We start from the raw sequence: 12,685 nt of genomic DNA, 5'->3' as shown, positions 1-12,685 counted from the left end.
GCCCTTACATAGTATTTTGAAAATGAAAAGAATAGAAAAGAAACAAGCAAAGCAAAAATCACTTAACGTTCTGCAAAATCAAGAGTCACATTGAAAAGGACACAGTATAGAGTGCAGTGTTTGAAAGCAGGGGCTGAGTTAGGGTCCAATCCTCGCACCACCACTCCCTGAGCTGTGGATCACAGACTGGATCAAGGATTGGATTTGGCTTCACCTCAAGTTCCTCCTCAGTAAGATAGCAAGAATACTAATCACACCCCATCAGATTCTTCTGGAGACTAACATAACTCACTTTTGTAAAGACCTCAGTACCATATGATTTCTAATTCCACATTTTGCAGCTTTTTAGAATATTGCTTTTTAGATGTTGTCTATGAATTATTACGCCCCTTCATTCTCCCCTGAATTCCCCTCCATTCCAATCAAGCATGTGCCGCCACAACTCTACTGTGATTGCCTTTACCAAGGTCACTCATTACCTCCAAGTCACTTAACTCAATGATAATTTTCTGTCCTCCTCTTACTTGATCTCTCTGTGAAATTGAAATGGTTGCTTGGACTCTTTTTCTTAAGTGAATTTCTTCACTTGGCTTGCAAGATGTGCTCATCCTCCTGCTTTTTCTCTTAGTGTACCAGCTGCTTCTTCATCTCTTCTGCACATTCCTTCCCTTGTTTCTGAGTTCTTATTGTTGGACTGACAGAATTTAACCCCTGCCTCTATTGTTATCTGGCCACAATCATTCCCTAGGTGATCTCATTTAGTCTCTATTTTAATCTCTATGTGTAACCCATCAAAAAATCGTGTCATTTCTACCTTCCAAATGTATCCATAACTCAAGCACTTCTTATCACCTCTGCCACTGGTATCCTGCACCAACATCTGTGATTAGATTTTTGCAGTAGCTTTCCAATTTGCACCCTCAGACCTTCTACTATACCTGATTTTTGGCCACTTAGCTGTTTTCCTAATCCAGCACGCTGACTGATACCACTGTTACCTCACTTGCAAACAACATTGGGTGTGTCGGCTTCCACAAGGGTGAAAGACGGGCACTGAACAACATCTGCTATTCTACTGCAGTGGAGCTCAAGGCAACTCCCATGTCTGAGCTAATATGACTGGATCCATGACCACTTTGGCTCCTTCTACTTCTAGGCTTAGATTGACTACCATGCAGCAGGTCATGTGACGTCCCCAGAGTCTGAACTGAGGGATAAGTTAACACAACATGGAAGCCAGGGGCTTAATATTTTTGGGATAAACATGAGACAGGAGACAGAAAAGAGCCAACAGATAGGCTGTTTTCCTCTTTCTGATGAAGAGATTTGGTTCCATATACATGTTCTGTGTGACCAAACAACCAGCTTTTTTTCTTGTGAGGCTTATGGCCGCCTTGGTAACATAGTATCTTTTATTTACTTGCTGTGTTTTCCTCCTTGCCTCCTTTTTTCTCATCCTTTGGTACTGCTGCTCTGGGAGTGTACCCTCCAATGGAACATTGTTACATAAAAATTCCCTCTGGTACTACTTCTGGGGAATCTCCATCTAAGATACGCCCATTCAACTTAGTCCTCTCTAGAGTAATGAGTTATATCATTAAAAGTAACTTAGATTCTGTTACTTTTCTACTCACAATACTCCAATGGCTTTCCATCTTGCTCAGAGTGAAAACAAGTTCCTAAGTTTACTTTTCTTTTATGACCACCTACTACTGTTGTATTTGCTCACTCTACAAAAGCCATATAAGCTTCTGAGAAAATGTTAGGACAGGGTTTTCAAAGAATGACAAGAATAGTTTTGCCTTGGGACTTTTTCTGCACTTTCTGTTCCATCTGAATGGAAGGTTCTTCCTCTATGTTCTCACATTGGTAGCCAACTCACTGCTGTCAATACTTAAACCAGAGCAATTACTTTCTTAGTGAGGACTTCCTTAATCACCTTATTTAAAATAGAAACTTTATTCTTTCCCTGGCATTCCTTATTGTTATTCACATAACTAATCTATTATATTACCTTGGTTGTTTTCTTAAACACTTAATATCATTTGAAATTGTTTACCTCTGTTTTCTTGTTTACTTGCTATTTTTAAGAATCTTTACTTCTGTCCAAGAATATAAACAACATGGGAGCAGGGACCTAGTCTATCTTGTTTAGAGGCATACTCCAGGAGTCTAGAAGGCTGTTTGGGACATAGTAGGTGCTAAAAAAATATGAATAGAAATGAATGGGTGATTCAGAAAAGGACAGAAAGGCTGCATTGTGTTTATTACTTTTGACAGGAAAAAAAGAAAATTTGACAACGCTTTGAGGCACAAATTTCTGTCCACCTATAAAGCACTTCTCCCATTATAGCATGTAGTATGCTGCCAAATATTTTTTGAATGGTGCTGAAAACACATGATGCTCAATGTCACTTTTCCAACAAACAAGCCTTTGAACTAATACAACAAAGAAATATTTCTATCAAAACTAAAGTTAAACAGAGCAGCAGACATTTCATCATATCATGGGACAAAAACACCGTAAGAAAATTCAAAAAAATAAGGAGACAATTGCAGATCTGAATAGATATTTCTTCTACTCACACTCCCACACAGGAGCACTGTTGCTCCAAAAGCTTTTCATTCCAACCAGACACAGTAACTTGTAGAACTTCCCTTTAAATGAAACCTAAGGAACAAAAGCAGTAGTGAATTGAGTGATTATCTCACACCTGTTTGGAGTCCTTATTTCTGAAACATTGAAATATGATCAATGTTTACATTGTTTTGACTTTTTCACTATCACTAACAATAGTGTCGGTAAATAGTTTTATCCTGATATCCGAGCAAAAAAAACCGTGGTAATTTTTGTTTAAAAAATAAATCATAAAATGTCAACTTCTCAACACAAGGCATGAATACAATTAAGGGTTGATACCTGTCATATACTGGCTTTTTAGAAATTGTATTCCCATTTTTCATCAGCTTATTACTTGTGAACATAATTTATTTAGGTACACGTTTTGAGAGTTTAAGGAATCTTAAACAGTCTACCCTGTGTAATACTGCTCTTCACTTTGCCCTCATTCTTGCAATTGCTCGTATCTCTTGCTTCCATAACATTTATTTGTTGGCTCATTTTCCTGACCATTGCTCGCCTTGGTATAAATAACAAGGGGACAGGGGATTAACTCATCTTGTTCACTGCTGTAACACCAGTGCTTAGGAGATCATCAAACACATAATGTGCACTCAGGAAATAGTTGATTGAATGAATGAACTTTTTAAAACAGAGACAGATACAGATAGAGAGCGGGTTGACAGATCTGGGGATGGGGTTTGGGAGGTGGAAGACTGAGATAAAAAGAAAGAACTATGGAAAAAAACAACAGCGTAGTGATGGGGAGGGAGAGGCATGTAGATGGTGGTGGAAAAGGGTATGGGGGATAAGTGGTAATACAAAAAGTATCATAGAAAGTGAACTGTTAAAAGAAAGCAAAACAAAACTTGGGGTATGCATCTAAAGGAAAAAAAAAGAATGTTTATGTGTATATATTAGAAAATAAGAACAATTGTAGAAGAATTGCAATCTGGTGGGTGCAGAACAGAAAGATTAAGGAAAGGAAGGAAGGAAGAAATTTGTCAAAGTTTCGCATCATTTAATCACTCTTGACATAGAAGGAAACTAGGATATGTCACATGGAACACAGGCTTCAAAATGACAGAGAGAGAGCAAGTGCTTCCCCAAACTCATGGTGCACAGCACAGTGCTTCATTCACAACAAACTGATCACAGATAAATACGCATAAAGTCAGCAACTACTTCACAATAATTCAGATTAAAACACAGAAGAACCACCCAGGGGTGGCCATAGGTCAAAATCTTAAGCAGATTAAGGGAGAAATTTGCCGAAAGTGTTTTTCCTTCTACTCACGTTCACACACAGGGACACTGCTATTCCAAAGGCTCTCCATTCCAGCCAATTACTAGCAGAACTGCCTTTTAGGTGGAATCTGAAAAAGAAAGAGGTGGTGAATAGGTGAGCTGGCTTAGCCAAAACGCCATTCAGTTTGCCAAACATCTTAGCGTGTGAAACCAACAGGCAGCAGAGGTTTGGAGGCCACTCCAATCTGGACAGATCACAGCCTCCAGGAGGGGAGAACAGTGAAGCACTGTTAGCTGGTCACATAACATGGAGTCCCAGCCTTGAAGAAGGCAGTCATAGCAGAGCAGCCATCTCCTTGATGCTGAACTCAGACTCTGAGACGTGAATTTCTAGCTCCCTGTTCCAAGACAAACCTGATAAAACTACTCATTGCCCTGATGGGAAACTCAGTCTTCTAACGCAACAGCTCCCTACTTCTGATACTGATGAATCGACTAAAACAGCTCCCAGTTTGACCCAAAAAAAAAACAGAGAATAAAGGCAAAGTGAACAAAGCCTGCTCTCTTGTCTCTACAACTGTGATGGCTGTGAGGGAGGCTTACAACAGCATGCTGGGCCACTGGGAAGTAGGTTTGAATACTCCAGAGGAGAGGAAAGGAGATCAGAAATGACTTTGTATGAAACCATCCAGCATTCTCAACAGCCATGGGACCCTGGTGACTTGTAAACCTTCTCGGGTACTGGCATTGGGTGCCCGCCAGGATTCTTTGGAACAGCCTGGGCCAGGTGCTTCATTGCTCACGTTCAACCCTTCCCATGCCTAGATGTGCACACAGTGAAGAGCACCAGATCCACACGAACAAGTTAATGACCTTCCCTAAAACATCACATCAGCCACCATGACCACAATTTGGAGCACCTAACCCATTAGCAACTGGTAGATATATGATCAGATTAAAATGCTTATTCTTACCCTTTTGCTCCCATTATAAATTTCACTTTTGAGGATTAAAGAAATGCCTGAAATAATTCTTAACTAATCTTAATTATTTTAATAAGCTTTTTTTTACCTATGAAACTTTTCCTGGGACTCTCCAAATTACTCTGATTCTCCTCTGCTTGGGAAATATGGTTTTTTCCACACAATGTATAACATATGTACTCATGACCACTCATTGTATTTGTCTTTATACATGCCATTTAATATATGTCACAATTTTTCCTTCATATCTAACATAATTTGTTCCACTTACTTCTTAGTCTTCCTTTTCTTACACACTTTCAAAATTTAATGCCCCTAAGGTTTGTTTTTTTGTTTTTATTTTTGTTTTTTGGCACACCCAAATCTCCCCTTTTGAATGAACTTCTAAGTGCAATTTCAGTCTCCACAAGGGCTGCAAGCTCACCCTCACCCCTCATCATAAATGAAGGACACTTTTGCTCCAAGCTGGAGATTAAATGGAAGGAGCACATGGCCCTTAGGAAGTTGGTCCAGGAAGTCGGCACATGATTTCACTGGAGAAAAAGGAAAACAGGATGACACAGGCAGGTTGAGAATACAGCCCAGCCCAGGCTAAAAACTTCAAACCAGACAAGAGTGTGTACGTCTCCACATATCTGGGCGGTGCGGGGCTCCAGTTCCCCTGGGGTGTACAGAGCAGAGTGGCAGGCCCTCTGAGGTCATAGCCAGGCTCACAACTGTAGAACACTTCCTGCCCAGGGGACAAGCTGGCCTTGTCAATGAGGGTGTGCTCACCATGCAGGATTTGTGGAGGTGGCTGACATACTGGGGAAAGAGATCCAAGTGCTGTGAATTGTATGACAATCCCTTTTTCTCAGTGGCAAACTGAACAACACAATCATACTATAAGTCTCTCTCTATTTTTTCAAAATCTGGCTGACTAACCCCCTATTTAATTAATGGCAATGGGAGAGAGAGAGAGAGGGAGAGAGAGACAGAAAGAGAGAGAGACAGAGAGAGAGAGAGACAGAGAGAGGCAGTGATTTGTGATTCCACCCATGGATGCACTCATTGGTCACTTCTCCTGTGTGCCCTAATGGGGGTTGAACCTCCAACCCTGATGTATGGGGATGACACTACAGTGAACTAACCACCCACATAATGAATTTTCCTGATTGGAGCTGACAGACAAGGGAAGGAACTCACTGAAGCTGTAGGCTTCTGCTGGTGGAGCAACAAACACAGTTATTCACACAAGCACACAGAGCTTACCACGTTACCACCTGTCTAAACAGTGGGAACCCTACCTGGGCCTTCCTGCCTGAGGGGTGATCAGTCTCTCCTTCTACCTCAGGGTGGGCCTGGTCTTAGGCACAGGTCCCCAGGGCACTTACCAGATAGGCCCCTCCCAGATTTCAGCAGTTCGCATCCTGCCAGCTTGGGTCAAAGAGGAGCCTGGGATGTATAGCAGCCCACGGAGCCCGGGATGTCCAGGACCTGAAATCACTGGGTTCATGCCTCCTTAACACCACCGGGCCCCACCAGCTGCCCCAGGGCCACCTTAACTGGAGGCAACAGCCTGCTCACGTGAGTTGTTTCCAGTTAGGGAACCAAAATGTTACAGAAAAGAAGACTCAGAGGGCTTCTGGATTTGTGAAGGAGAGTTTTATTCACGCATGTGGATCCAGAGAAGACAGATTCCAAATTCTGGGCTCCGAGCTCAGGATGGGGCTGCTTATATTCTTGATGCAAAGGTAGAAGGAAGTTCGGGAAGGAATGCAGGTGCTGAAAGTGGGCATACAGAAGCAGAAAGCAGGGGTTAGCAAATGACCTTGAGATAACTGCTTATCTGGAAATGGCTGCTGTTCAGCTCCTATCTAAGAATGGCGACTGCTCATCTTTGTCCTGTCACAGTATTAGTAACAGTTTTCTGGGATCCTATATGTGATACATATGTATATATATACATATTGGGTGACACTGTGTGTACTCACATCTTATTCTCTGCCTTTCTTTATTTGCTTAATAACACATGAGATCTTTCCATGTAAATACATAAAGATCTACCTAAATCTTTATAAAGGCTGAATTCTCTTGTACAGTCACCTCATTTAGTGACTATTTTCAGATCGTCCTTACCTCTGAGTTTATATATTTATAAATATATACCTAAAATAACATTTTCAAATAATTTTTTTAACTTGATAATATAAAATTGATTTTGCTCTTCACTAAGTAAATAAATAGCTAATTTTGATGGTAATATGTTTCTCAAACATGTCAGCTACTCTAATTTTATGACAAAAGTTCAGATTTAGATTTCAGCAACAGCTTAAGCCCAACTAAATAAAAATTGATGAAGACCACACTTGTAAAGTCATTTGATTTGAAATGTTATGATTGGGAAGATGATTTGGGAAACTACTCGATCACTTCAGAAAGTGTTTATAGAGTCACATAGAACAGGGCACCATTTTTGCCAGGGTGCATAGCAGCTATTTACAGATGAGTGTTGAGTCCGTGGGGTGTAATTTTGCTAACAGATCTCACATGTCTTCTCATTTTAACATTAATTCAGATATATGGTTTAAAACCACACAGTTCATAAAACCAGCACTAACTCTGGCCCCTAATCCTGTGAGACTTATTCAATTCAATTATTAGGTATGTTCAGTTACTTTTTCTGATCATAATTTAAAACATTTGTTCTATTCATGCCTGTTGAATGAACATTCATATCCTTTACAACTAAAAAAATGCCTCGGGGAAATGATCATTTTCACCCTGGCCACGATTCCACCCTAATTTCCACCATTCACACATCAACACTGTTCTTCCTTCAGAATGACACGAAACTTCTGAACCTTGCACAGAAATGCAAGGACCCACCCTCCCAACTCAGTTTAATTTCCTTTTTACTCACCCCTCTCACAGACTGGTAGTGGTGTTGGTCCCCATTTTGTATTTGCTTGGCACCAAACGGTCTGGTTTCCTTTCATGGTGAAGTTGGTGTTACAGGTAAATGTCACAGAATCACCATGTCTGTATGGTGGCCTAGATACTTTATTTTTGTATCCCCCTGGTACTATGGGCTCAGGGCAAGTAGACCACCTGTTGAAATATTCACATATAGGAGCATCTTTATCCCAGGTTCCTTTCACTTGGTCTCTACTAATACAAACAAGGCTTCTTTCTCCAATGAGGCGGTAGTTAGGCAAACACCTGTACCTCACGACAGTATTAATAGGTACAGGGTCAGAAACATAACTAGTATGACCATTTTTGATTGCAGGAGGAGGGTCACAAGAAATCCCTGAAAATTAAAAAAAGAAAAAGAAATACGTGGTGGTATTGATTGTGACAACAAAAAGATTCAAATTTAGATTAAAGGTCCAAATATAGGATATGCCACTTAATCAAAAACAGAATTAGAAATGTGTATAATTTATTTTTTACTGATAGTCCTACTGATACCAAAGAACCTAAATTCTTATCATTCACTTGGTCCTCAGCAAACAAGTCAATATAGAACCCATAGGTATCATCTTGACCAAACAATGACAATAAAACATATTTATTAAATAGTTCTGAGTCTAATCGATTTTAATAAAACAAAGGCAAACAGCACATGAAATTACATGCTAATGGCATGCTAATCACATGTGGGGGCACCATGGACTAATGAAATGTGGGCTCAGGTGACCTGGTTTCAAATCCCCACTGTCATTCAATAGCTGAGTGACTTTGGGCAAGTCTTACCATCTCTAAGTCTCAGTTTCCTAGTGTATCATATAAATCAAGCTACTTCATAAGGTCATAACTGGGACCCAGAGAGACAAAAGACCTGAAATGAGCAAGTACAACACCCGGAATGTAGAAATTATTTGATGCCTGTTTCAAACACACAACTGGGGCTACAAGTGGTGAAAGGACATTCTGTTCCTCTACTAAAGATACTGCAGCCTCACTACAATCATTTGTCATCCTTTGATGTTGCATCCTTTTGAAAACACTACAGGAAGTAGTCAGGGATTTGGAATAATGAACTCATATCCTTTACATTCTTGTGGGAGTATTAATTCTTTATAGCTGTGTTGGTATATACACACATTTCCTCAGTGAGTCCCAGAATGAAGGGAAAAGTGCCAACCTGAGAACTGCTGGTTGATTTCCATTTAGCTCTAAGAGTTGCTCATCAGTAGAGGAACTGGAATAAGGACACGTGGCCAAACCATTTCACCACAGATGTGCTACTCAGTTACAGTGGGGTAACTTTCCAGAGTCTTTATCTTAATATAGATAGAATACTCAATGAATATGTGGCCAACTGAATACCCTTCATTTTGGTCTGCAGTCTAGAATATGCAGAAGAAACACGCAGGGGTGGCCATAGGTCAAAATCTTAAGCAAATTAAGGGAGAAATTTGCCGAAAGTGTTTTTCCTTCTACTCACGTTCACACACAGGGACACTGCTATTCCAAAGGCTCTCCATTCCGGCCAACACACAATGACTAGCAGAACTGCCTTTTAGGTGGAATCTAAAGAAGAAAGAGGTGGTGAATAGGTGAGCTGGCTTAGCCAAAACGCCATTCAGTTTGCCAAACATCTTAGTGTGTGAAACCAACAGGCAGCAGAGGTTTGGAGGCCACTCCAATCTGGACAGATCACAGCCTCCAGGAGGGGAGAACAGTGAAGCACTGTTAGCTGGTCACATAACATGGAGTCCCAGCCTTGAAGAAGGCAGTCATAGCAGAGCAGCCATCTCCTTGATCCTGAACTCAGACTCTGAGAAGTGAGTCTCTAGCTCCCTGTTCCAAGACAAACCTGATAAAACTACTCATTGCCCTGATGGGAAACTCAGTCTTCTAACGCAATAGCCCCCTTCTTCTGATACTGATGGATCGACTAAAACAGCTCCCAGTTTGAGCCAAAAAAAAAACCAGAGAATGACTGCAAAGTGAACAAAGCCTGCTCTCTTGTCTCTACAACTGTGATGGCTGTGAGGGAGGCTGAAAACAGCACGCTGGGCCATTGGGAAGTAGGTTTGAATACACCAGGGGAGAGGAAAGGTGATCAGAAATGACTTTGCATGAAAGCACCCAGAACTCTCAACAGCCATGGGACCCTGGTGACTCGTAAATCTTCTTGGGTACTGGCATTGGGTGCCCGCCAGGATTCTTTGGAACAGCCTGGCCCAGGTGCTTCATTGCTCACGCTCGATCCTTCCCATGCCCAGATGTGCACACAGTGAAGAGCACCAGATTCACACGAACAAGTTAATGACCTTCCCTAAAACATCACATCAGCCACCATGACCACAATTCGGAGCACCTAACCCATTACCAACTGGTAGATATATGATCAGATTAAAATGCTTATTCTTACCCTTTTGCTCCCATTACATATTTCACTTTTGAGGGTTAAAGATGTGCCTGAAATAATTCTTAACTAATTTTAATAAGCTTTTTTTTACCTATGAAACTTTTCTTGTGACTCTCCAAATTACTCTGATTCTCTTCTGCTGGGGAAATATGGTTTTATCCACACAATGTATAACATATATACTCATAACCACTCATTGTATTTGTCTTTATACATGCCATTGAATATATGTCACAATTTTTCCTTCATATCTAACATAATTAGTTCCACCTGCTTCTTAGTCTTCCTTTTCTTACACACTTTCAAAATTTAATGCCCCTAAGGTTTGTTTTTTTGTTTTTATTTTTGTTTTTTGGCACACCAAAATCTCCCTTTTTGAATGAACTTCTAAGTGCTATTTCAGTCTCCAGAAGGCCTGGCAAGCTCACACTCACCCCTCATCACAAAGGAAGGACACTTTTGCCCCCAACTCGAGATTAAGTGGAAGGAGCACGCGGCCATTTGGAAGTTGGTCCAGGAAGTCGGCACATGATTTCACTGCAGAAAAAGGAAAACAGGGATGACACAGGCAGGTGGAGAACAAAGCCCAGCCCAGGCTAAAAACTTCAAACCACACAAGAGTGTGTACGCACCCACACATCTGGGTGCTGCAGGGCTCCAGTCCCCCTGGGGTGTACAGAGCAGAGATGCAGCCCCTCTGAGGTCATAGCCAGGCTCACAACTGTAGAACACTTCCTGCCCAGGGGACAAGCTGGCCTTGTCAATGAGGGTGTGCTCACCATGCAGGATTTGTGGAGGTGGCTGACATACTGGGGAAAGAGACCCAAGTGCTGTGAATTGTATGACAATCCCTTTTTCTCAGTGGTAAACTGAACAACACAATCATACTATAAGTCTCTCTCTATTTTTTCAAGATCTGCTGACTCACACCCTATTTGATTAATGGCATTGAGAGAGAGAGAGAGAGGAGAGAGTGTGTGTGGAGAGAGAGAGAGAGAGAGAGAGAGAGAGAGAGAGGGAGAGAGAGAGGCAGCTATTTGTGATTCCACCCATGGATGCACTCATTGGTCACTTCTCCTGCGTGCCCTGATGGGGGATTGGACCTCCAACCCTGATGTATGGGGATGACACTACACTGAACTGAGCTATCTCACCAGGGCTTGGAGGTTCTTGTTTTTGTTGTTGTTGTTGTTTTTAATCTGGATACTACTTTCTAGAATAGCATCACCAACTTTTACTTTTAGGCAATGAAGAATGCTTGCGTCCAAGTCCCATCTAACAGATTTGCCAATCACTCACCGCATCTGGTACAACAAAGAGGACTCACATCTCTTCCCATCTCCTTCCAAGCCCTTTCTTGGTGGACCCCTGACATGGCCTGGAGAACTCGGAGACTCTTCTCTATACTCCATATATGTAGCCAGGTCTCACTTAACCACTCATACCATGCCAACAAAAGGATGGGCAACCACTGAACAAAATCTTCTAGAAAGAGGATAGCCCTCCTAATGAGAGTGCATATTGGATACAGCAGATTGTAACTGAGTCTCTGACTGTCTCTTCAAGCACTTGGGTTTAACTCAATCTGAATGCACTTGGGTCTCAAAAAAGTTATAGGAAACTGAAGTGAAATGAAAAATCATTTCATTTTGGCTTAGAGAAGGTCAGTTCCCCTCTCGGGACTTCAGTTTTCTCAAACAAGAAGTAGGGGTTCAGGCTAGAATAAATGACTTTGGAAATATCTGAGGCTCTAAAACCCATGTTCAGGGAGCATTTCTTCTGGGCCTCTCTTGATTGACAAAAGCACAGTGATGCGATACTCAAATGCTGTGTTGATTGCATTTCTGTGAACTCCCTGCCTCACACTCTCTGCATTCTCCTTTACTAGACTGGAAGCCTGCAAACTGCAGTTGCTTATCTTCCTTGCCAGCTGGGTTGTGGTTAGACTTTGTCAACTGGTGGGATCTACAGCGAATTAAAATGCAGGAAGACCATAGGCCATTCTTCTTCTAGAGGAGGCTCAGGAAGTAGCAGCGTTGGTGGTCCTTGCTGGGCAGTGGCAACATCACTTCTAGCAATGCCATGGCTTGGCTCCAGGGACCTCAGCTGCATCCTGGAAGCCACATCCTCTTTGGAGGAGAAGCTCCTCAGAGACAGTTTCAGCAGTCAGTGCAGGCGCACGTGCACTAGTCCAGGAGTAAGGGCAGCTTCCTGCACTGTGCAAACAGCCTTCCTCCTTTTGCTCTTCCTGCCCTTCCAACAGCCTTGCATCCAGTTATCTGGACTAAATCCCCTACTCCTTGAAATATCTAGAGTGGCTTTTGATTTCCATGGCTCTGGAGTCAGGCAAACCTGGATTTCTGTCTTTACTCTATGACTTGACTTAGTATGTGCTTAATCGTGGAAAGTTTTCTAACCGCTCTAAGACTCATTTTTCTCTGTAAATCATGCAAAGAATGGTAACTAGGACAC

The 12,685-nt window shown here is 41.7% G+C and overlaps 1 protein-coding gene across 1 annotated transcript in view; it reads right to left on the bottom strand.

Annotated features, from left to right (window-relative positions):
* LOC114512110 (complement receptor type 2-like) overlaps positions 1 to 12,685 on the bottom strand; it is a 60,287-nt gene that overhangs the window by 29,432 nt on the left and 18,170 nt on the right. Inside the window, 3 exon segments of the mRNA XM_036015744.1 lie at positions 9,284 to 9,369; positions 10,648 to 10,750; positions 10,846 to 11,022. Of these exon segments, the coding sequence (XP_035871637.1) occupies positions 9,284 to 9,369; positions 10,648 to 10,750; positions 10,846 to 11,022 (366 nt within the window).

The sequence above is a fragment of the Phyllostomus discolor genome, chromosome 14 (genome assembly GCF_004126475.2).
Source record: "Phyllostomus discolor isolate MPI-MPIP mPhyDis1 chromosome 14, mPhyDis1.pri.v3, whole genome shotgun sequence".
Taxonomy (NCBI): Eukaryota; Metazoa; Chordata; class Mammalia; order Chiroptera; family Phyllostomidae; genus Phyllostomus; species Phyllostomus discolor.
This window is presented reverse-complemented; position numbering and strand designations above follow the sequence as displayed.